The sequence below is a fragment of the Rhipicephalus microplus genome, chromosome X, assembly GCF_043290135.1.
Source record: "Rhipicephalus microplus isolate Deutch F79 chromosome X, USDA_Rmic, whole genome shotgun sequence".
NCBI classification, from domain to species: domain Eukaryota; kingdom Metazoa; phylum Arthropoda; class Arachnida; order Ixodida; family Ixodidae; genus Rhipicephalus; species Rhipicephalus microplus.
The window spans coordinates 158,805,026-158,826,006 of record NC_134710.1 but is presented as its reverse complement, the minus strand read 5'-3'; the positions used below and the strand labels follow the sequence as shown (position 1 = coordinate 158,826,006).

General features: G+C 46.0%; 1 protein-coding gene across 2 annotated transcripts in view; it reads left to right on the top strand.

The window, feature by feature from the left end:
- The window catches only part of LOC119176906 (uncharacterized), a 566,139-nt gene that overhangs the window by 494,232 nt on the left and 50,926 nt on the right, over positions 1 to 20,981 (top strand). For both annotated transcript variants that reach the window (XM_075878066.1, XM_075878065.1), the window contains 9 exons: positions 825 to 928; positions 7,223 to 7,423; positions 9,344 to 9,542; positions 10,376 to 10,566; positions 11,618 to 11,775; positions 12,774 to 12,933; positions 14,314 to 14,457; positions 16,576 to 16,837; positions 18,158 to 18,370. In XM_075878066.1, the coding sequence (XP_075734181.1) occupies positions 825 to 928; positions 7,223 to 7,423; positions 9,344 to 9,542; positions 10,376 to 10,566; positions 11,618 to 11,775; positions 12,774 to 12,933; positions 14,314 to 14,457; positions 16,576 to 16,837; positions 18,158 to 18,370 (1,632 nt within the window). The remainder of the gene's footprint in view (positions 1 to 824; positions 929 to 7,222; positions 7,424 to 9,343; positions 9,543 to 10,375; positions 10,567 to 11,617; positions 11,776 to 12,773; positions 12,934 to 14,313; positions 14,458 to 16,575; positions 16,838 to 18,157; positions 18,371 to 20,981) is intronic.

Sequence of the window (20,981 nt, the reverse complement as noted above, 5' to 3'; positions counted from 1 at the left end):
CGCAATAAAATTTAAATATGCCACGTGGTTTACTGACAAGGACGTGAACAGATAACCAGGAAATGTACGCACAGACAGAGCCGGGTCATGCGAGCTACATCTATTATCTTGAAGTGTGGTGTCCCCTTTCGCTGGGGCAATAATCGTTTCGAGAACGGTATCCAAGTGCGGATTGCCCCGCTTGTGGACTGTTAGCCACATTCAATCATGTGTTGTGGGAATGTGAAGCCATCGGCCCCGCCCTCAGCGAGGACAGGTGGGTTGCGCTCTTACGCAGCCCCGAACTTAAGGATCAAACCCTGGCCGTCCAGAGTGCCCGTGAACGGGCCACCAAGCTCGGCTTGATGGTCCCAACGTGGGATTAGCCGGGTGGCGCGGGGTCTCCCCTGCGTCTTCTCAGGACAAAAATAAAGTTTTAATCAATCAATCAATCAACTCTTGCCCAAAGAATACTCGCCTTGTCAACTTGGGATGCACGCAAGCGCCACTCAGTCATTCTGTTTTCAATTTTGTGCTGAGCTGACTTTCTCTTTGCAAAGTACTAGTCACTTTCTTGTATTTCTATTACCACGTCTCCAAAGCGCTAGCAATATCTGACTTGCGCTCTTTACCCAAAAATGGCCCTCACGCCGCCAAAAAACAGTCAATCAATCAAATATTGAATTGAACACATTGACACGCAAAGTTTCAGGTTCTTGTGTCACGAACACACTTTTGGCTGCGACTTCAAGCAGTAAAACCGAAAAGTGTTGCTCGAGCCACGTATGGCATGTGCAGCAAACTTAAAAAGCTACATGTGTATTCATTATTTATTTCTTTTTCAGTGCCGAGTACAAGAATCATCATCACACCTTCTGGATTGGTGGAAATGATCTGCAGTACGAGAATTGTTTCACCTGGGCTGATGGCCAGGAATTCGAGTATACACGTAAGTTATAATACAATGTTGATATCAACAGAAACTGCCGTCTTCGTTTTCTCGGCCCCTTGAGATTTACTTTGTATGTATTCTATCACGTGCCAGTGATCTGAATGACTAAATCTTGATTCCTGTATATTCTTCCCACGCTATCATTTATTGTCTTCATCATTAGCAGACGAGGACGTGCTTGGCCATCCCTCGTACACCTGTGTGCTAAATGTGGTCCCACCAATTTCTAAAAACGAAGACCTGTCCGTTTCATTTTTTTCATTTTTTAGTTCGTTAGTCAGTTTCTCTGGACCACTCATTTTTATGGTCATTAAAAAATCTCGTTTTTATCTATCCTAGCACTAAAATATTGGTAGTTCTCAGCAAACGCTTTGCACGCTGCCAGAAAATGTACAGTTGTAGTGAAAGAGGACAACTTTTCAGTCGCAAGTAGAAATATATCGGCAGGTGTCAAAACCGCTCAGACAGGACAAGAGTGTGGCTAACTTCAAGAAAGCGAGATGCTCTCAAAGATATACTGAAAAAGAACGACGACGTCTGTGTTAGACGGCCGGATTGTGAAGTTGCCGGCAACATTCAGAGAACTCCCGTGCCTTCGGCTGCCATGGCGCGATCATTCAAGTGTTTCCGAGCTTGAAATAATGTGCGTGAGCGTGCGTCAAAGAATGTGGGAGGGGTGAATGAGAGTGAGGAAGAAAAGGCACGGAAGCTTGCCGCGGAAGTGAGGGCGAAGCTCTGTGCCACGCGTCTGGACAGCAAAGGCGTCATGCGGAGATAACTTCCACGCGATGGCTCGCAACGTGCCGCTACCCACGCCTCTAACACGAGAAAGCACTCGCAGCCTCCGCAACTGACTATCCTTCGATGAGTTCTCTCTTTTTTTTTCTTGTGTGTGTGTGTGTGTGTGTGTGTGTGTGTGTGTGTGTGCATGTGTGTGTGTGTGTGTGTGTGTGTGTGTGTGTGTGTGTGTGTGTGTGTGTGTGTGTGTGTGTGTGTGTGTGTGTGTGTGTGTGTGCATGTGTGTGTGTGTGTGTGTGTGTGTGTGCATGTGTGTGTGTGTGTGTGTGTGTGTGTGTGTGTGTGTGTGTGTGTGTGTGTGTGTGTGTGTGTGTGTGTGTGTGTGTGTGTGTGCATGTGTGTGTGTGTGTGTGTGTGTGTGTGTGTGTGTGTGTGTGTGTGTGTGTGTGTGTGTGTGTGTGTGTGTGTGTGTGTGTGTGTTCAGTTCCGAAGGGAGCCGCCGCCTTCTTAATTCTGATGAACGAGGCAAATCGGCTGAGCTCCTTGGAGGCTTGGAATCTGCATCCCCCTCCCGGTGCCTTTCCATTGGCGCAACGGGAACAATAACGACCCCGTGGGCGATCCACGCGGATCATTGGCGAACTTCACAGAGCGCGCCAAGTTCTTCCGGTGTGGATGGGCTAGGAGCTTGGCAGTGAGGTCTGAGCCATTCCTGCGCCTCGTCGACTCTTCTCCTCGTCACAACCGGCTCCGGGAGCCGGATTCGAGCTTCTTTTCGCTCCCGTTCAAGGAAACGGCGCCCGCCCTGCTGCTGTAGCATATGCGAGCGCCGTCGTTAACTCATGACGGACTGTGCCTCGCTTCGCGCGCGCGAGCGCCCTGAAGAGGATCAGCGGCTGTAGATACCCGGGATCAGCAAGGCTGACTGAAAGCGGGCCCGCACGCTTCTTGTGCATGCGTCGCGGTGCGCGCTCGCCTCGCCGCTGCTCTGCGAACTGATTTACGGTCGCCGAGGCCCGCACCGACGAAATGCAGCGAGGATCAACCACCGGTGTCCGCGGTCTGAGTTTGCATGTTTGTTTTCGTCCTCATCGTGAATCAGTGCGTAACATTTTCCGCCCTATAGAATTTATACGCCTTCCTTTCTTCCTTCCTGCCTTGCTTCCTTCCTTCCTTCCTTCCTTCCTTCCTTCCTTCCTTCCTTCCTTCCTTCCTTCCTTCTTTCTTTCTTTCTTTCTTTTTCTCTTTTTTCTTTATTTCTTCCTTTTTCACATTTCTCTCTTATCGCTTTCTGTTTAGCAGGCAAAACAGCTTCAGTGTTGTACCAGCGCATATACTGTCGTAGTCCTCAATCTTCCTTATGTTTAGCCCCGCCGCGGTGGTCTAGTGGCTAAGGTGCTCGGCTGCTGACCCGCAGGTCGCGGGTTGGATTCCCGGCTGCGGCGGCTGCATTTCCGATGGAGGCGGAAATGTTGTAGGCCCGCGTGCTCAGATTTGGGTGCACGTTAAAGAACCCCAGGTGGTCGAAATGTCCGGAGCCCTCCACTACGGCGTCTCTCATAATCATATGGTGATTTTGGGACGTTAAACCCCACAAATCAATCAATCAATCTTCCTTATGTTTTTGTGGGGCTAAGTACTCGTTGATCTACGGATGTAGAAAGTGAAGTGGAGAAAACCAAATTTTCATCACGCACCGCGCGTGGCCTCTCTTATTTATTTTTTGAGTATGATCGTATGCCTAATAAAGTAGCTGCTCAAGTAGTACGATAGACTGTTCTTTTCTGCACAATGACTACCTCAGGTGGTATGTGTACGATTAATTGGTACGCTCAACGCTATGTATGAGCTTACTAGCACAAGTGCTGCGGTATTATTCCTGCCAAAGCATGTCAAAAGATTGCGTAAAGCCACTCAGATCTTTTTACACGAAAACGTATTTTCTCTTTTCACATTATAGCATAACAGCTCCCACACGCAGGTGCATCGCGTTAGCTGCAGCCATCGTGCGGCTCTTAAACAAGAGCTAAAAATTGTTTTTTTTTTTTGCTACAACACAAAGCATGCGTGGAACTCCCTACCTGGGTTGGCGTCACCGACATCTTTTCTTTTCCAATCCTGAGAATCAATCCCAATTCCATAATAATTCAGCTCTCTTCCTCTTTCTTTCTTCGCTCTTGCATCACGGATACATCGAGGCATGTTCCGACAAGTGCATCCTCGAATCCCGAACAGTGCTTCATGACCGCAGGGGCCTCGGCACTTCTTGTTTGCCGCAACAAGCGATGCTCATTTGAGCTTCCGTTCGTGTTAGTTCTTACCGCTGTGTTTTCATTCGCTCTTTTGCAGTTCACACGCGGCGAGCCGCCCTCACGAACGATGGGCATTGTGTGCTCTGCCGCAATAAATGTGGAATGCTGTACGTGCAGCGCAGGAACGCAGAAAGAATTTTGATGCTCAGTCAACGCGTCTCATGCATAGCGGGTCCTTTCCATGTTTAGTTTTTCGCCGCTCGTGTTGTGAATCTTCTCTCTCTCTCTCTTCTTTATTTTTTCTTTCTCTTTTCAGTAGAGTAACGCGGCCATGTTTTTAATAGCAGTGCGTGCAGTGGTTCGGCAAAAATGCCGACTTTCTCGCCAAACCTACGACCTCTCGGGCCTCAAAGAGAGGAATCAATGGGAGGAAAAGAGGAATAGCGAGGAGACGATTCAATGTCGGCGCTCGCCGCCGAGGAATGCACCGACGCGAAAGTATTAAACGGGAGCCCCCCCCCCCCCCCTCCCCACATTGACATAAATAATTCAGGGGCTCTGAATCGTCGTTGGACATCGGAAGACGGCAGAAATAGAAGCGACTTTAAAAAGCAAAGGAAACGGCATGGGACAACCGTCTCAGAGAAAAAGCAACCGAAAAGCCTGGCAGCGAATGCACGCGGTTCGTGTAGGATCGCGTGGCTGGGGCGAAACTGAAAAAAAATTTACTGGTAATTGCGTTTTCTTGTTTGGCTATTCGTTGCGAATTCTTTTCATTCTGCGGTGGTTTATGTTAAACCGCATTTCTTTTGGGCAAGAAAAAAATTGGTAGAGTATCGAAGATGGGGGAGGTTGCAAGGTGAAGGGATATTGGCTGTCTCTTGATCGTAAGGAGGATCAAGCAAGGGTAAAAACAGCGACATCTACTGCGTGGTGAAACGCACAGGTTTTGTTGTCTTGTTTTGTTTAACCGGTGGGTAGAGCAACATAAATCTATATTTACACCGAAGGCGTGTCCTATAGGAGAATTTGAAGGAAACAAATTTTTCTCTCTTTATTTTTTCTTTGCGCACTTTTGGACTTTGCTAGGCTGATCTACATTGAAATCTTTGAAGAAAGCAGGCTCATGCATCTCAAAGAAAACCTTTCCCAAGCACAGATTAGGACTACATCATTATTAGTTCAACGTTTCAAAAACGCCGCTGCCATGTCAGCAGACATGGCTCTCAAGCAACGTTTATCGTACACTGTACGCAAAAAGCTACCCTCATAAGGGATATGTCCGCAGAATGAATGAGATATGAAAGATTCAAAGCAGTAACGCGATGACCGTATGTTGTCTTGGATTATGCTCCTGTGTTTGCACAACATACCCAGCATCGGCGGTTTTGTCTTATAAAGCTTTTAGCCACTCCTATTTCTACATATAGTGTTAGGTCATCGTACAAGAAAGATGCATTTATCATTGGTTAGCTAAGTAACCGTAAACTAGCTTTGTATGAAGCACTCGAAACCTAAAGAAGAGAAAAAAGGCGTATGTTGACACTTTCCAGCAAACTTGCTTGCTTTTCATAAAATACGCAGTGCCGTCGTCTAGAAAAGCTTGCACGAGCTTTAAAATGCAATTATCCTTCGGTTTTCCTTCTCGCATTCATTAAAGGGAGTCGTGGTAAAACTCATAGTCTCACTGTTATGGAAGTTCTTCGGGCACTTGCATTGAAGTCTATGTTGAGCTAATTAAAAATGAGTTTGCCTAACAAGATTTCCGGCCGTTTTGCTATGCAAATATTGACTGAAAAAGACGCTGAGATGTCTCGCCTTTATAGCATGCGTTTTTTACTTGCATGCTTCGTACAAAAAAGGCACGCTGTAAACTTCAGCTTTAGTTTACGCATGCTGACCGGGTCTTTCTTGATTCCCCGCTGTGGAGGTTGTTACCGACGGCTACCAGGAGAGCCACAAACGCGTCTGGGCGGAAGGGCAGCGTGCAGAACCAAGTCACGTCCAGGTCCTGGTTTGCGCTCGATCCGTTGACGAGAACGACAGCGTTCCCAGCCTTCCTGGAAGGAACTTGCAGCAGTTATCTTGCCGTAAAAGTAAAAATACTTTGCCCCAGTGCAGCTCGTTTGAGCTCATGCACTTTAAATGATCGTAAGGGAGATAAATGGAGAAAAATAACATTGCAGAAAAGTTTGCAGCCAATCTTGATGCTGGAAATTCTTGACATAACACTCGCCGAGCTAGCTAGTCAATGTCAAAGAGCACTTACGAATAAACAGTTTTGTCAATACGACCCCACATTTACAGTACTTGTAGTGTTTTCTTTTTGTTTTCTCGCTCTCTTTCTTTTACAGCTGCGTGCAAAAAGTTTGCTTGGAACAAGCCCTTATGTCCTGCAAGCGTGTATCTCGCTCATACTTCCTTGTAAATATGGTTCAGACGAAGAAACCGACGGCAGCTAGTTCAAGACCATGCGCACGTCTGCAGTTTTTTGTTCGCCTAGTCGCTGTGCCTTTCACCCACAGTAGGGAATCGTCCAAGAATTTAATGGCTTTAGAGATGCATATAAAATTTGGAAACAAGGTAATTTTCAAAGTGTACTAATCTGCTCTTCCTTCGGTATATGCGCACCATGCAGTCTTTACTTACTCTTCATCATCATTCATCGCTACACATTCATACCATCGCCCCCCTGCACTACATACTGTTATATAATAACAAGTGCATGCAAATTATTATTTCTAAAAGTTAATTTGAGCACTAACACATGAAACAATCACTCACACACGCACACACCGAGGCATCAAACACACACAGCGCTCTTATTATGTGCACCATTGCTAGAGGTAAGGCATAGTAGTAGCAATACAATCGTTGTTGATCGTAGTTTACAGTAGAGTAATGCCTTGATTATAAAACCTCTGCAATGACTAAAAAACTGAAATTTTGGACGATTCTTCACAAGCAAATACATGTTCCACACCAAAACTTGCGTCTGTTTTATTTGTTCTTCCCAATAGACAGTTTTAGCTGAGCGTTCAAAACGGCTCTGCGGACGCAGCGTGCATGTCTCAGAATGGCTGGCAGCTTGCGTCCACCGAGCTGCAGTGGAAGGTCAAGTAAAACTGTCTATATAGTGTCTTGATAACCATGTGCACATGCGTTCGCTGAGCCTCGCAGTGCACTGCAGCTACAAAATGCAGCCTTGCAGGCTGTAAGCAACACAGCTCTAGCATTTCGGGTGAAAGCAAAGTGATATGGCGTCTTCTTGCACGAGCTAAACACCACGCGGTTCTCGCAGATTGGTTCCCTGGCTGGAGCAGTCACGGTGGATATGGCGCCCAGCCCAGCGACGATGGTCTGGCGCAGCAGGACTGTGTCGAGGTGCGCGACGTGTTTCTGTTTCCAAGCAAGGGCCAGGGACACACGGCCACCTTTTTCTGGAACGACCGGCACTGCGCCGTTGCCAACCCGTTCGTTTGCCAGCGGCTACGCGAAGGCGGTAAAGGAATTACACATTTTATCGTTCTCTGTGCCGAGGAGGCGCAACGAATCGGCATGCTCTGGGAAAAAAAGAATAAACTTTGCACTGTATATTTGCGGTAGATTACTCGGGCGCGTTAAAGCTTTCAATGGTTGGCTAAAATCATTTGTTGGCCGTTGATTATGCATATTTCACCCCAACATTCTCGCCGTAACCATCAGTCGGTGCCTTTTGCGTGAATTCCTCATGCCTGTGAACTTTTATTTACTATTGTGCATGGTCCTGTATTCACAATAACATCTTACGCTAGAATCGATACTTATAAGATTGTTACAGGAAAGACACTTGAGCCCCTCCGTCTGTCCACTTACAAATGGATGTGGGCCAATCTCGCAGATAGTACAAAGTCCGGTCAACCAGCCGTAGATGAAAGGTAGGCATTTCACGGTGCAATGCGTTGCTGGAAGACTGCTTCACTTCTATTCAGGGTGCAAATACCGGGCCTACACGTGGTCCGGAATTCAACCTCTATCCAATAGAGGGATAGAATGCGCTGTTTAAGCCCATTGGGTGTGCGCTTTCTACCGGTCGCCTAACGTAACAGAACAATGACGCATAATTACGACCCGTACTTAAACCCCTTAAGATCCGCCCTAGGTATATCGGAACCAAACAAGTGCAAGAGTAAACACAAGAGAGCAAACAACATTATCTATCTATCTATCTATCTATCTATCTATCCATGCACGAACATACATACATACATACATACATACATACATACATACATACATACATACATACATACATACATACATACATACATACATACATACATACATACATACATACATACATACATACATACATACATACATACATACATACATACATACATACGTTTAATACAAAAGTGTAAGTCTTCCTACAAGTTGACGGCTAAGCATCACATTTGCCTGTGCAAACCATGACTTACTGTTTCATTTTGAAACAACGCACATATATGGGAAATAGCATCTTTGTTTATAATCACCTATTAAAACTGTCTGAAGCAAGGTTTTGGTTAGTTGGTAAGCGCACATACCTGGAAAACCAATACTATAAGAAAGGAGAACGAAGAAGTGTAGGCAGCTTTCTTGTTCATACCTACCTCTCTCTGTTTTGGCCATATTTTAGCCCTCTTTTTGCCAGATATGTTGAGGGCACCTTTATAAGTTCAATTCTTCTGTTATGAAGAGCCTTACTTCCGAACGATGGTGCCGTAGGTGACTGGTGGGGCCTGTGTGACAGACAAAAGTTACTGGTCGCTAGAAGAACGCAACACACAAGGAAGATTCGCAAGTATACCATTACACAAAGGACGTTGCATTTTTCCAACGCCAAGCAATTTCTTTGAGAATGCGCCAACTAGGCCCTCAAAAGTTCTGTGTGACAGGCAGAGTCATTGAAAGGGGCACGTGAATGCTGCGGAAACTTTCCGCCGAAATCGGGGGAAAACACCCATTTGTCCTGACGTAGCACGTTTTTCATTGTCACGCACTGCGCAAGGCCTAGTGGTTTCTGTATTTTCAATGTTTTGTATTTATAATAATAATAATCATAATAATAATAATAATTGCTTTATTATTGTACACTCACATGCCACTGAGATGAGGAAAAAGAAAATAGACATGACCGTTTTCTGACTAGGCCTATAACCCAACTCGAGAAACGAATATTTCAAATATTTGAATTTGTTCTGCATTGAATTGCACAATGCCTGCACCAAAGCGTGAGAAGCTAATGAGCCCGATTCTCGTATTATTAGGTTAATAGCTTCTTTCCAGTTAAACTTTCTGTCTTTTTCCTTTCTATTTGCTTCCTTTCTCCTCATCTGTGAGCTCTACCATGTAGCGTTCTAATTCACTCGATCGTTTTTTTTTTTTCTTTTTACCTCAGCCACTCTGGAGGTTGGACGTGTTTTGGAGTGCAACCGTACGCTGGTGCTAAGCCCCGAGCACAGCCGCGGCACGGTGTCAAGTCCCAACTTTCCCGGTGCCTACCCCAACAGCCAGCGCTGCTCCGTCGAAATCCAGGCTCCAGCGGGCTTCCGCGTGGAACTGCGCTTCACTGAATTTCTGCTAGAGGACCATCCAGGGTGCGCCCACTTTCTCAACGTCATTGCTGCCGACTACAGGACGCGTTTCATCTTGCCTGTAGTCGGCAATGATTCCTATACGCTGCTATTACGTATTACTGACTATTACGTATTATAATCACCACATGAGCCTATCTGCATTATGCGCGCATTTTCTCGTTTTCTTTTTCTTCTCTACATGCACTTCGAAGCCGCGGGTTAATGCTAGCGAGTGTAAATGCTTGTGCCGACTTCTCTGGCTTTCTACAAACGAATTAAAGCTACTCTACTTTGGTGTCCCTGCTGATTAGCTGCAGAAAAGGATGCGGATAGCTGCTGTGCCATCAATGCGTATCATTTCGTTGTCCGCTTGCGTGCTGTTCTTTGTGCCCCATCTAACTGCTTGTCAGAATTGTATGTCACAACTTTTTTCGAAGAGGGGGGGGGGGAACTTCCTTGATCTAAAGTGAGGGCCGGGCAGGCAAATGGTCATTTTTGCGCTATGTGTTCATGGCGAGAAAAAACTTTGGGGGAGGAGGGGGGGGGGAGGTGCACGGGCCCGGAGTGCCACTGCCAGGCTATGCCAGAGCTACCTGTATGCGAAAATAGACGGTCTTCTTTCTTCACTTGCTGTTTATACCGAAAATTTAAAGCAACTAGGGCTATCGTGGAAGTCATCGCACAAATACGCATTTGTGTGACCTGCTTTTAAAACTTGTAATGTCGGTTTCACTTAAGCGGAAGCCAAGGGGGACGATATGATCACCTTAATTTCCTATATGGGATGTCAATGCGTTTCCCATTAAGAGCAATAGGTCTGCGGGCAGTGCTCATTCTCCCTAAACCTCGTGCAGGTGCGAATATGACTACGTGGAAATCGATGAGCCGGATGAAGAACGCAGTAGTGGCCGCCTTTGCGGAGACTGGAGCGGACGGGTGAAACTGCTGCGTCAGTACAGCCACGGCCGACGCCTCCGAGTTCATTTCGTCTCCGACTTCTCGCATGCCTTCAAGGGCTTCAAAGCAGAAGCTGTTCTCAGGCCTGGTATGGTATTTTCCTTTGCATGCTGAGATATTGAGAACAATCTAGTCTTTCGCGTTTTCTGAAAACAAAAAAGCGTGGATTTAGATCCACATGAAGTGACTGAAAGGTGTAGCGTTTCCTTATAAAGGTTTTCTAACACGGAGCGAGTAGTGTGTAGTGCCACGACTCAGTTTTTTCACTTATTTTGCTTGTCCATTATTTATGCGCTGGTATTTTCAAACAGAATCAAAAAGAAAGGTTAGAGTAAGTTACCCACCCTCGAACATTAACCTTAACATTTCAAGCCTCATTTTTCTCTCACGCTACTAGACACTAGAACAAACTGTCCTATCATGTTGCGGCCATTAAGAGTCATTCTGAATTTCTGGGCATCATGAAACAAATCTCACATCATAAAACATGCTTTTATTATACAAACATGTTAACCACCCCATGCAACGCCCTTAACAGAGCTTTAGGGATATTAAAGTAAACAGAAAAAGAAGAGCCTATAGATATATATTGCCTCAGAAGTTTCGCTTGTAATCAAAAACATTGGCTTCCGGGAATTATCTGCAGGCGGGCCACACTGGAAGCTTAGAAAGAGTGTCAATTATTCTCACTATTGTCACAAGTTAGCAAGCTGTCATTGATCTTACAATGAGTGTTTTTACAGTGCATTTTAATTCCATGAGTGTTAGGAAAAAATTGCGAGGCCTAGAATAGATTCTATCTAGATGGCTAACCACAGCACATAAACAGTTCGTGAACAAGGGTTGTGCTGGTGCCGACGTTTCGACAAGTGGACTTTTCTACAACACTGCAACTTTAAACTGCAGCTTTGAAGAACGCAAGTCCATCTGTCGGAACTTTGCCTCCAGGAAAAACCCCTCTTCATGAATTTTTCATCGTAGCCTTTCATCATCCCTTGACTCCTGTCCTTTTTATTAGCATTCAAACAGGTCACAATACCTGATGTCATGCGTCAACAATAAGTTTCAAATTATCGTCATTCAGATCAAATGCCTAAGGCTTGGCTCAGATATGTGAATACGACCTTGTTTACTTACAGAGGCGGTGCCGACGCAACTGTGTGATGCGCGTCAGTTCCAGCGCTTTGCTGACCACTGCTACTTGACGGCCAGTTTCCCTGAAGTGTCTTGGGCCACAGCACAGCGTGTTTGCAGCGAGTCACAGGCCACGCTGGCTGCCGTTCGCACGGCGGCGCAGGTACGCCTCGGTCTCACCTCACTCAGACAAGCGAGAGCTCTGCCTACACTGACGTATATCGTAAAATGATCTGCAAAATTCTGTGAACGACCTTCTCTGAACACATTAGGTGACACATTCAACATGTGCAAGCGCTATGGCATTTGCGTTCACTTTCACGTTTCGTCTGAAGCAAGAAGTGTTCTTGAAGTGTAGGAACTGCCATAAGGTTGCATTCTTACAGTATTTCCGCTATCCCAGAATCGTAACTCAATTATGAGCATTGAACTGGTGGTGGCAGTGGTGATGATGATATCGGTAGCCCTTGCGTTTTCTAGGAGCACCGAAAAGTGCTTCTTATAATTGTATGGCATGTTCCAAGCGCGCAAGAAGTCAGGTGTTTGTAACTGTTCTCCCGAGCGATTTAATTAAAAAGTCAAATAGTCCCTCAATTGTAGCAATTTTTCTCAAATTTTCCGACGTTCTTTTATACAGGAATGTTCTTTAGTCTGAGGAGCTGGGGTTATCTGTAAACAATGAACTTCAATTGTGGTATTCAAGCTTACAGCCAGATACGGGGTCTGAATAGAAAAGCCTTGGTTAGCGGGTGTTTTGCAACTGATTATTTAACATCTACTAGTCGATAATACTCTACAACATTCACATTGCGGGGAATTTTCTCGTCTTAACAGTTTTAGAAAAACAAGGGGTCAACTTTACAAAACTTCTGTTTCATAATTTTGTTTACCCATAGGTCAGCCGGCTTTGCTAATGAAAAATACCACATCATAGTTGACTAAAATGTTCTCATACAAAAAATTTTCTCGTAAGCTGTTACCTTGAATACGAGACATACTTTTTCCTAACACGGACCAATTTTTGTTGAAAAAGCTGTGTTTACATTGCTGATGACCTTCACTTTCATCCACTTACGACGGGGAGGCGTGTTTTGCCTCACGTTTAAGCTGACACTAACGTCGCAGTTAGCACTTCATACAGTCTACTTCTCCTTGGTTCAGGAGGCCCACCTGAGGGCGCTTGTGGCAGCCACCGAGGGTTCCGGTTCCGGCGTCTGGTATTGGCTCGGCGGCCGCAAGGTTGGCCAACGGGCTGACGCTGGCTCCTGGGTGGACGAGGCGAGTGCCGAGAACGCCGCCGACACCACCGAAGAGCCCCCCGGTGAGATGCTCGAAACCCGTGAAGGTGTTCTCCTCTGACAGATATTTTGAATGCGAAGCAGCTCTTTTACTAGCCTGTGTAACGCTGTCCCTCCGTCCACACTGTGCTTCCCTGCCACAGGTGCTGGGGCGGTGCCAAGTAGGTCACGCCTTCCCTCGTAGCGCGCGCGCATTAATGTCACTCTTTCTCTAGCCTGCCGTTGGTCACCGTGTGTGACACCCGCATAACTGTTCCTCCCCTCCCACTCTCTCGCCTCGCGATGTCGTCTGCTAGTAAAAACCGACTGCTCGCTCTGCACAACCATTCACTGGTCACTGCGTATATGTAGGCACTGGATCGCACGTTCGGAATTTAGTCAGGGGCGTCTTTATTAACTTTCGCTTGATTAGCGCCAGCGTCAGCGTCACCGCTAGTGTAAGCGTTAGCGCTCGCTGCTTCCCATCTACACATGGTTCCCTTTAGAGGAAGATGGTCTTTTTTTAATGTGGTGCTGTTATCACACTAAAACAGGTGCTCTGGAACGCGAGTGCATTCACTTGAACGCGTTGTCTTGTTCCCATTTCACCACTTGCGGAAGCGTGTGTTTGTGACTTATTCGGTATCAGTAGCCCCCGTTTACTTGCGTTTGAGCTCAAGCAGCAATATCTCGACTCTTCTCTATGTGATGAGAGTACCTGAGCTTAGCTTGAAAATGTAGCAAAAGTAAAAAACAGCTTGCAGAGGATAGTTTTTGTTTACTTTTTTATCAGGCTGTAATGACTTAATGGTGGCTACTACATGATCGTAAATATTAACAGAAGTGTGAGGGACGCCAGCCCATACATATTAGCTATATAGAGAGTAAGGCAAACATTCGTAAATAGTGGTTGTGTTATCGGGCCGACGTTTGACTATGAACACGTCTTCTTCAAGGCTAGAGCTCATTTTCTTAACGCTAACGTGTAATGCGTCATACCCTATCCTCAATCCGAACAAAGAAAACGGAAAGGGCACTTATAGATTCGGGGGTGCGGACCACCGTGACAAATTGTGTGAATAAAATAAAAGCGGTATTTTATGAATAAAAGAAAAGTATGGAGTGGGTATGAGGGAGGGGGGTAGGCATTTCGCTGAATCACGGTTGTCAGGAGAAGGACCACTTAACAATGGTAGGTTTGAAACTCATAATAGGGTTTAATACGAAGCAGACACGTGTATATGTCCCGTCAGCTACACACACTGCACCTCACTCCTCTCATTACTATAGCCACCTAACCTCGAGCATGCAGCAAATCGCACCATTGCGCTGCTCTTTTCGCACTTTTTGCTTTTACTTCTGCGAAATAAAAACGGGAATAATGTGTCTTGAAAAGCACGTCCACGATTTTCGATGGCCTCTAGGGGAAGCGGCCAGCTCTGGGACCAAGGGTACACCGCTGTGCCTGGCGTTGCAGTGGAGGCCTCAGCAGAACGGAAGCGACCTGCACTGGGCCTGGAAGCCGTGCGACCATTCCGGCCGATACATCTGCCAGAAAAAAGCGTTCAGTGAGTGCGCGCTGTCATGGATCGATGCTCATCGCAACTAGCGCTTGTGTGCGCGCGCTGAACTGATGCATCCCATGCTAGGCGCACCCGGTCGATGGCAGTCAGGCCGACTTAAATGTTTTCCAATCCTGAAGCACCCAAGAGGATGGCGCCCTTAAAGGCCGATAGTGTGGAGTGCCCTTTATGGAGGCGCCTGCCTAAACTGCCACGTTTTCCTTCTGTTTATATTGTAGTTTTTTTTTTCAGGAGATGATAGTTCAACCGATATATGACGGGTTTCATTCGTTGAGTATTTTGGTTAGCCTTCTTTGTACTCACGAGGATAGGTGGACTTAGTCATGAGAATTGCTAAGGCTAACTTTAACACAATTGTGGTTACTGTCGCGTGCGCTGCGAAAGAAAGCTAAGATCTCATCCAGCAAGTGACCGCACATAACGTCTCATACCAACTGACTTCTTTTTTGTACTGTTCTTGTTAACGATAATACCTTCGGGTGAATTTATCAAAGCTTTTCGTGTGTAAGTGCGGTTAGAAATTTTTCAGATAACTTTTAATGGTATTACAGATATATTGATTGGCTGGAATCAGCGCTTACGAGGAGCTTTGCTATAAAGACATTTTTTTATACGCAGGATTATATTTAGTATCACATGTTGTTATTTTTATACGGCGCTAAATGCTTCATTTGTACGCATTTGGGGCATTGCTTTCCACATAGATTTGTGTAACGCTTGTGCTGCAAAATGAAACCTGCGAAAAGGCATTTTCTTCATTGTTTTTGTTCTGAAAAGGTCTGTCTCTTGTCACGTTTTCGTTTTGTTCTCTTTCTGTCTTACTTTGTTTTATTCTCTTGAATACAAATAAAATATATATGAAGTTTTCTGCTGTAAAACGTGTGTGACCTTAGCCAAGCCTTCCTATCTTTCAGTCGCATTCATTGGAAACAAATTATTATTATTATTATTATTATTATTATTATTATTATTATTATTATTATTATTATTATTATTATTATTATTATTATTATTATTATTATTATTATTATTATTATTATTATTATTATGGAGAATATATCTTGAAAATACAAGTCATTCAGCTAAAACATTGTATGAACAAACACATGGAATATGATGCACAAAGACGTAGTTGCTTTTACACTGTACACTTTCACCGAATCCACACTCATTGCACCGCCGCGGTGGTCTAGTGGCTTAGGTACTCGGCTGCTGACCCGCAGGTCGCGGGATGGAATCCCGGCTGCGGCGGCTGCATTTCCGATGGAGGCAGAAATGTTGTAGGCCCGTGTGCTCAGATTTGAGTGCACGTTAAAGAACCCCAGGTTGTCGAAATTTCCGGAGCCCTCCACTACGGCGTCTCTCATAATCATATGGTATTTTTGGGACGTTAAACCCCACATATCAATCAATCCACGCTCATTACTGATGAAGCTTTCAAGAAGCACCCAGGTTTAAAAGAACTTTGGTCTTATTTTTTGAAGAGATACTTAAAGGAAGAGATGCCGTACCCTAATATTCTCTTTTTGTCTGGGAGTGAATGACATTATGACGCTTTAATGACTAACTGAAAATCAAGAAAATCGCGTTTAATGCATCTCACGCGGGCCTCATTCCTCTCAGCACGCTGTAGATCAGAAGAGCTGACCTGGATTACTCCATGTAATGCCTCTTAATTCAATGTTATTGCTCTTGTTGTGGCCCTAGTAATGGACTCATAACAATGTGAAGAGTTGTTCGCAACGGAGGAAGTGGGATACTCCACAACGTTCCTTTGTGTCGTTTGATCTGTCGTGGATGCGATCTCGTAGCGGTGTTCCCATTTTTCTTCGTACGAGGGTTACATGGGCACTAAAATTGCATATCGATGGTAACCTAAAATAAGTGTTCAGGTAAGCCGTAAACAATGCACCTAGCTCGTGAGATGTGTTTCCGTCTTGCTATTATAAAGTAGAACTGGTTCGACACCCTCCCGATGCATGCACGGTGCATGCTAAAGTGCGTCGCAGTTGAGTCGAGTTTCTGATATGCCACATTGCCATTTCATGCTGTACGCGCGTGACAAGTATGCATCACGGTGCACTGTGGTCGTTCCTCCTGCAGCTCTTCCTGAAGACTTGAACTCTACGCGCACGGAGCAAACGGGCACGCTTATGTCGCTGCATCACCCGGCGCACTACTTGAACGACCTACACTACACGGTGTCCATCGTGGGGCCCCCCGGTTCGCGCGTACTGCTCTCTTTCTCTCGTTTGGATCTCGAATGGCAAGCTGACTGCCTATACGACTACATCGAGATCGAGAGCCCGCACACCCGGGCTGATCCCGTGCGCATCTGTGGACAGCACGAGACCGACCTGGACAGGTGAGTGTCTTTTGTATCAGTCCACTTCTCCCACCATATTCATCCAAGAATCAAAGAGACATAACTCTTATCCACACGTTTGTAGCGTGAAGCAACCAGCGAAATCTTTAAACTCGGAAAGAAAACTCATAGTCCATGAGAGATTGTCCCTGCTTAGATTTGTCATGAATTACACCCGGAACCAGGCTCCGTCTGCAGTCTACACACAAAAATTATGCGCTAGAAAATTGTGAATACACGTAGGTATCTGAGAGGTGTGAAGACAGATACACTATTTGAGAACCCATTTTTCTTGTGGAAGAAGAGTACTTACAAATATACGTTTAGTGCATTTGGCGCAAATGCCGGTTTATGACAGTCATTCGCGTTTATGAACCTTCAATTCCGTAGATTCTATTTCTTATATCATCAAAATATTATTCGACTTGAAATAAACATCGCGCATATGTCCTGCGTAACGAGCTACTTTGAGTTTTTCTCAGGCTGCTCATGCAGCACTTTTTTTACAGCGAAAGCTGTTATGAGATCACTTTTAGGGTCACGCGCAGTTGCATGTTGGTCGCCGCCACTGGTGTCCGTAACCACATCGTGCGAAGTTAAAAAAAAGCTAGCGCCAATGGCACAGTGAGGCTCGAAACCGGGTCCGCTGGGACAGACAGACAGACCAAATATTTTACGCCGAAGTACCCAAAAAAAGACTATCGTTTTTAAAACTTCGCACCAATGACACAATGGGGCTCAAACGTGGGTCCGCTGGGTGCCATCCCAGTATTCTACCACTGTGCTACACCGGTGCTTATGACTTGTTTGTTGTCAAACTTGCCTTAAGCAGGTTTGATGTCGGGGAAAGCAATCGCGTTAATACGACTTGTATATCGTTTTACAACACCGAAAGAACAACCAGTCATCGCACAATGCGAACAGCGTAACGAGTGGGCCGCCCAATGCTCGAACCCATTACAAAAGCTTGTTTCTCTTCAGCTATTAACTGTGGCGCATACCCACTTCAGCAATAATTCCTTATCGTCGTCAGCCACTGCATGGACAATCGGCACATAATTCCTTGCAAGTGTTTAGCGGATACAACGCTTCTCAGAAGAAGGACGAAAAATAGAATAGCGAATGCTGGCCTACTACCCAAAAGTTTATTATTAATGCCCTAGTGGGTACCAAGCTAGTGTGCCTGCAGTAGTTACCAAATGAGTGTTTTGAAAAGGCTCTGAAAGGCCGCTCTTCTAGCGTTCGCTGTGCCTGTGCTGCGCCTACCGTGCAGGCCGGGCGTTTTTTTAACGGAGAAACACTGCCGTTGCACTTGTGCAGATTCGATCACTTCTCGGAGTCCAACGAGCTAAGGCTGACTTTCCACTCGGACTACTCGGTCACAGCCACGGGCTTCGCAGCTAGCTGGACGACAGTGGACATGGCTTCGCTATGCCATGACCCGCCATCTACTCTCACTGCGTACAAGGACCGGCCGCAGTCGCTTGTCTCGCCGCATTACCCGCTCTTCTACCCAAACAGCATGCACTGCAGGTGAGCAAGGTGCAAGCTGTAGGCCACTTTTCAGGGTGAAGCTCCTTATGCCGTGGGTCATTCGTCCACGTTGTATGTAATAGTAGTAGTCGTCGTCGTATTAGTAGGTAGCCACCCTTCGTTTAGTCTTTAGAATGTCCGCTGGATGGCGGTACTTTTATATGATGAATATATGATGACAAGATGCAAGATGGCGGTGCTTGGAGTGTTCACTAGATGAAGGGACGGACTATATGATGAATATAGGATGACAAGATGCAAGATGGTGGTACATGGAGTGTTCACTAGATGAACGTACGAACGGACGCACAGACAGACAGACAGACAGACAGACAGACTGACAGACAGACAGACAGACTGACAGACAGACAGACAGACAGACAGACAGACAGACAGACAGACAGACAGACAGACAGACAGACGGACGGACGGACAGACAGACAGACAGACAGACAGACAGACAGACAGACAGACAGACAGACAGATGAATGGATGGACGGACGCGCGTATGAATTGAAGGACAGACAGACACATGCACGGACGGACGGATGGACGCATGGACAAGCGCACACATGGGTGGACGGGCGCAGAGACGAACGCAGGAATGAATGCATAGACGGACGGACACACGGACCAACGCACAAATGGACGCACGGACGGTCACACGGACAGACGGAAGCAAGAATGAATGGACTGACGGACGCTTCGCCCCACTCATAATCATTCAGCCCGAGAATATGCTGCGGTTTTTTATGTTCCTTTTTTTCCTGTGGGATAATTTCACGAACACATGTATCATATCTTCTTTTATCGTTAGTGATCACCACACTTGTGATGTCGACCATGCATGATCTCGCCCGCTCCCCCTTATTTATTTTTCTTTACCTACCCGGGCTTTCACTACCGAGCGAATTTATACGTAGCTACGACAGCAACCGGAGAAGGCAACTGACATTTTGTTTTTGTTCTTTTTTACAATCTAAAAGCTTAGGAGGTGAGTCTGGCGTTTCGAAACGGGATATAGCAGTAACAGATCCTACGGTTGGGAGCGCCGCGTCAGCAGGCGGTGACATGATGACACACGTGCGTGGCAGCGTATTTAAAAATAGGTCGGATGCTTGGGACGGCGAATGCGTATTTGTGGCACCTGTATGAAAATTTATACTTTGTTCCAGAAGTTCTGTGCAGCACTGTGGAAGCTACAGGCCTTCTCAACCAATCAGAACGGCGAGCACATCTAAGTGTATCCTTCCGCGCCCCGTCGTCTGCTAGTGACGTGCGCTGAAGCGAAAGCGGCAAGAGCGTCGCGGGACACTGTGGAACTACGCAGTGAAATGAGCTGTGATTGTGAAAGCGGTTGAATATTTTCCTCGGCACCGTAAAGGCGCGCGTCTTTGAGATACTTGCACGTAGACATATTAGGGATAGCGTTCAGTGGCTCATGTTTCGGAGGAAAGCGCCGCACTAGCCAAATTGAATAAGAAAGTACCACTCTTCGTCCGATTTCGTATACGCATGCCTATGGGCATGTGACGTGCCACTCGCGTTCGATACTACATGATGGCTCTATTCCCGGTGCTTTACTTGTCTCTCTCTGTGCGGTGTATGTAAGCTGTACTTGAGCACAGATCGCGTCCAAATACGCTGTGGATTTCTAGCTAGGCGTGCAGAATTCGCTACAAGGAACTCCAGCTGAACTGTATTCGGTGTGTCGTCCTTCATCTCCGGTGCTGTAGCTCTCGCCAGATTGGCGCACCCCGTCCTCGATCTCCTCTGACAGTTTCCATCTTCGCTATCTCTTCTCAACTTTCGGGCGCGGGTTCTCTTTTTACAATCGTCCTCTGTTCTCTTCATATTCCTTTCACTCCCCTTCTCCCACCCCATCCCTCTGCCGACCTGTTAAAGTGCCCTCGTAAGGAGAGACAGTTACGGGTCGGCACTTTTCTCTTCATTTCCTTGTGATAACCACTTAGAGGGAGGAGTGCAGAATCGCGCAGTCTTATGCTGCATCTGTAAGTAGACCTCAATAAAGGACGTGGAGCGTGTGTTATGCCGCTACCTGTAACGTTAACACGAGGTGCGTTGCACTTGCGATTGTGATTGATCCTGAGTAATCAGGCTAGACGGCTATGAAAGCGACCTCCTCGATACGCAGTGCAACATGGATTGTCTCGAGCTGTGTGCAGTTAGTACTGCCCTTGTTACTTAAAATACGTGTTTGAAAATGGATAGTTCTGAGTGTTATAATATACGCGTCAAGTGTGTACTGGGTTACCCAATAGTGCGGATTCATCTGATGCAAAGAAACAGCTGGCTTCATTTAAATATTATGAGCAGTTATGAGCAGTTTACGGCTCAGTTCCGTAAAGCTTAAGTGTCTAGGTTTGGTAGAGATGTGTTCGTTAAGTAAATAACGTTTCCGAGTTGCTCTGCATGACCTGTAGGAAATAAGTATTTTAATTGCAGCAATTCTTTAAGGAAATGATGCCCATCTGCTGCCTTAGGACCACATTTTCGCATATGGTGGACTGCTTGCGATTCTAGTACTACAGGAGCTTCTCAGGTGGTGTTCTTTATTGTCGTAAACTGCGTGAGTACAGTGTAATAGGAT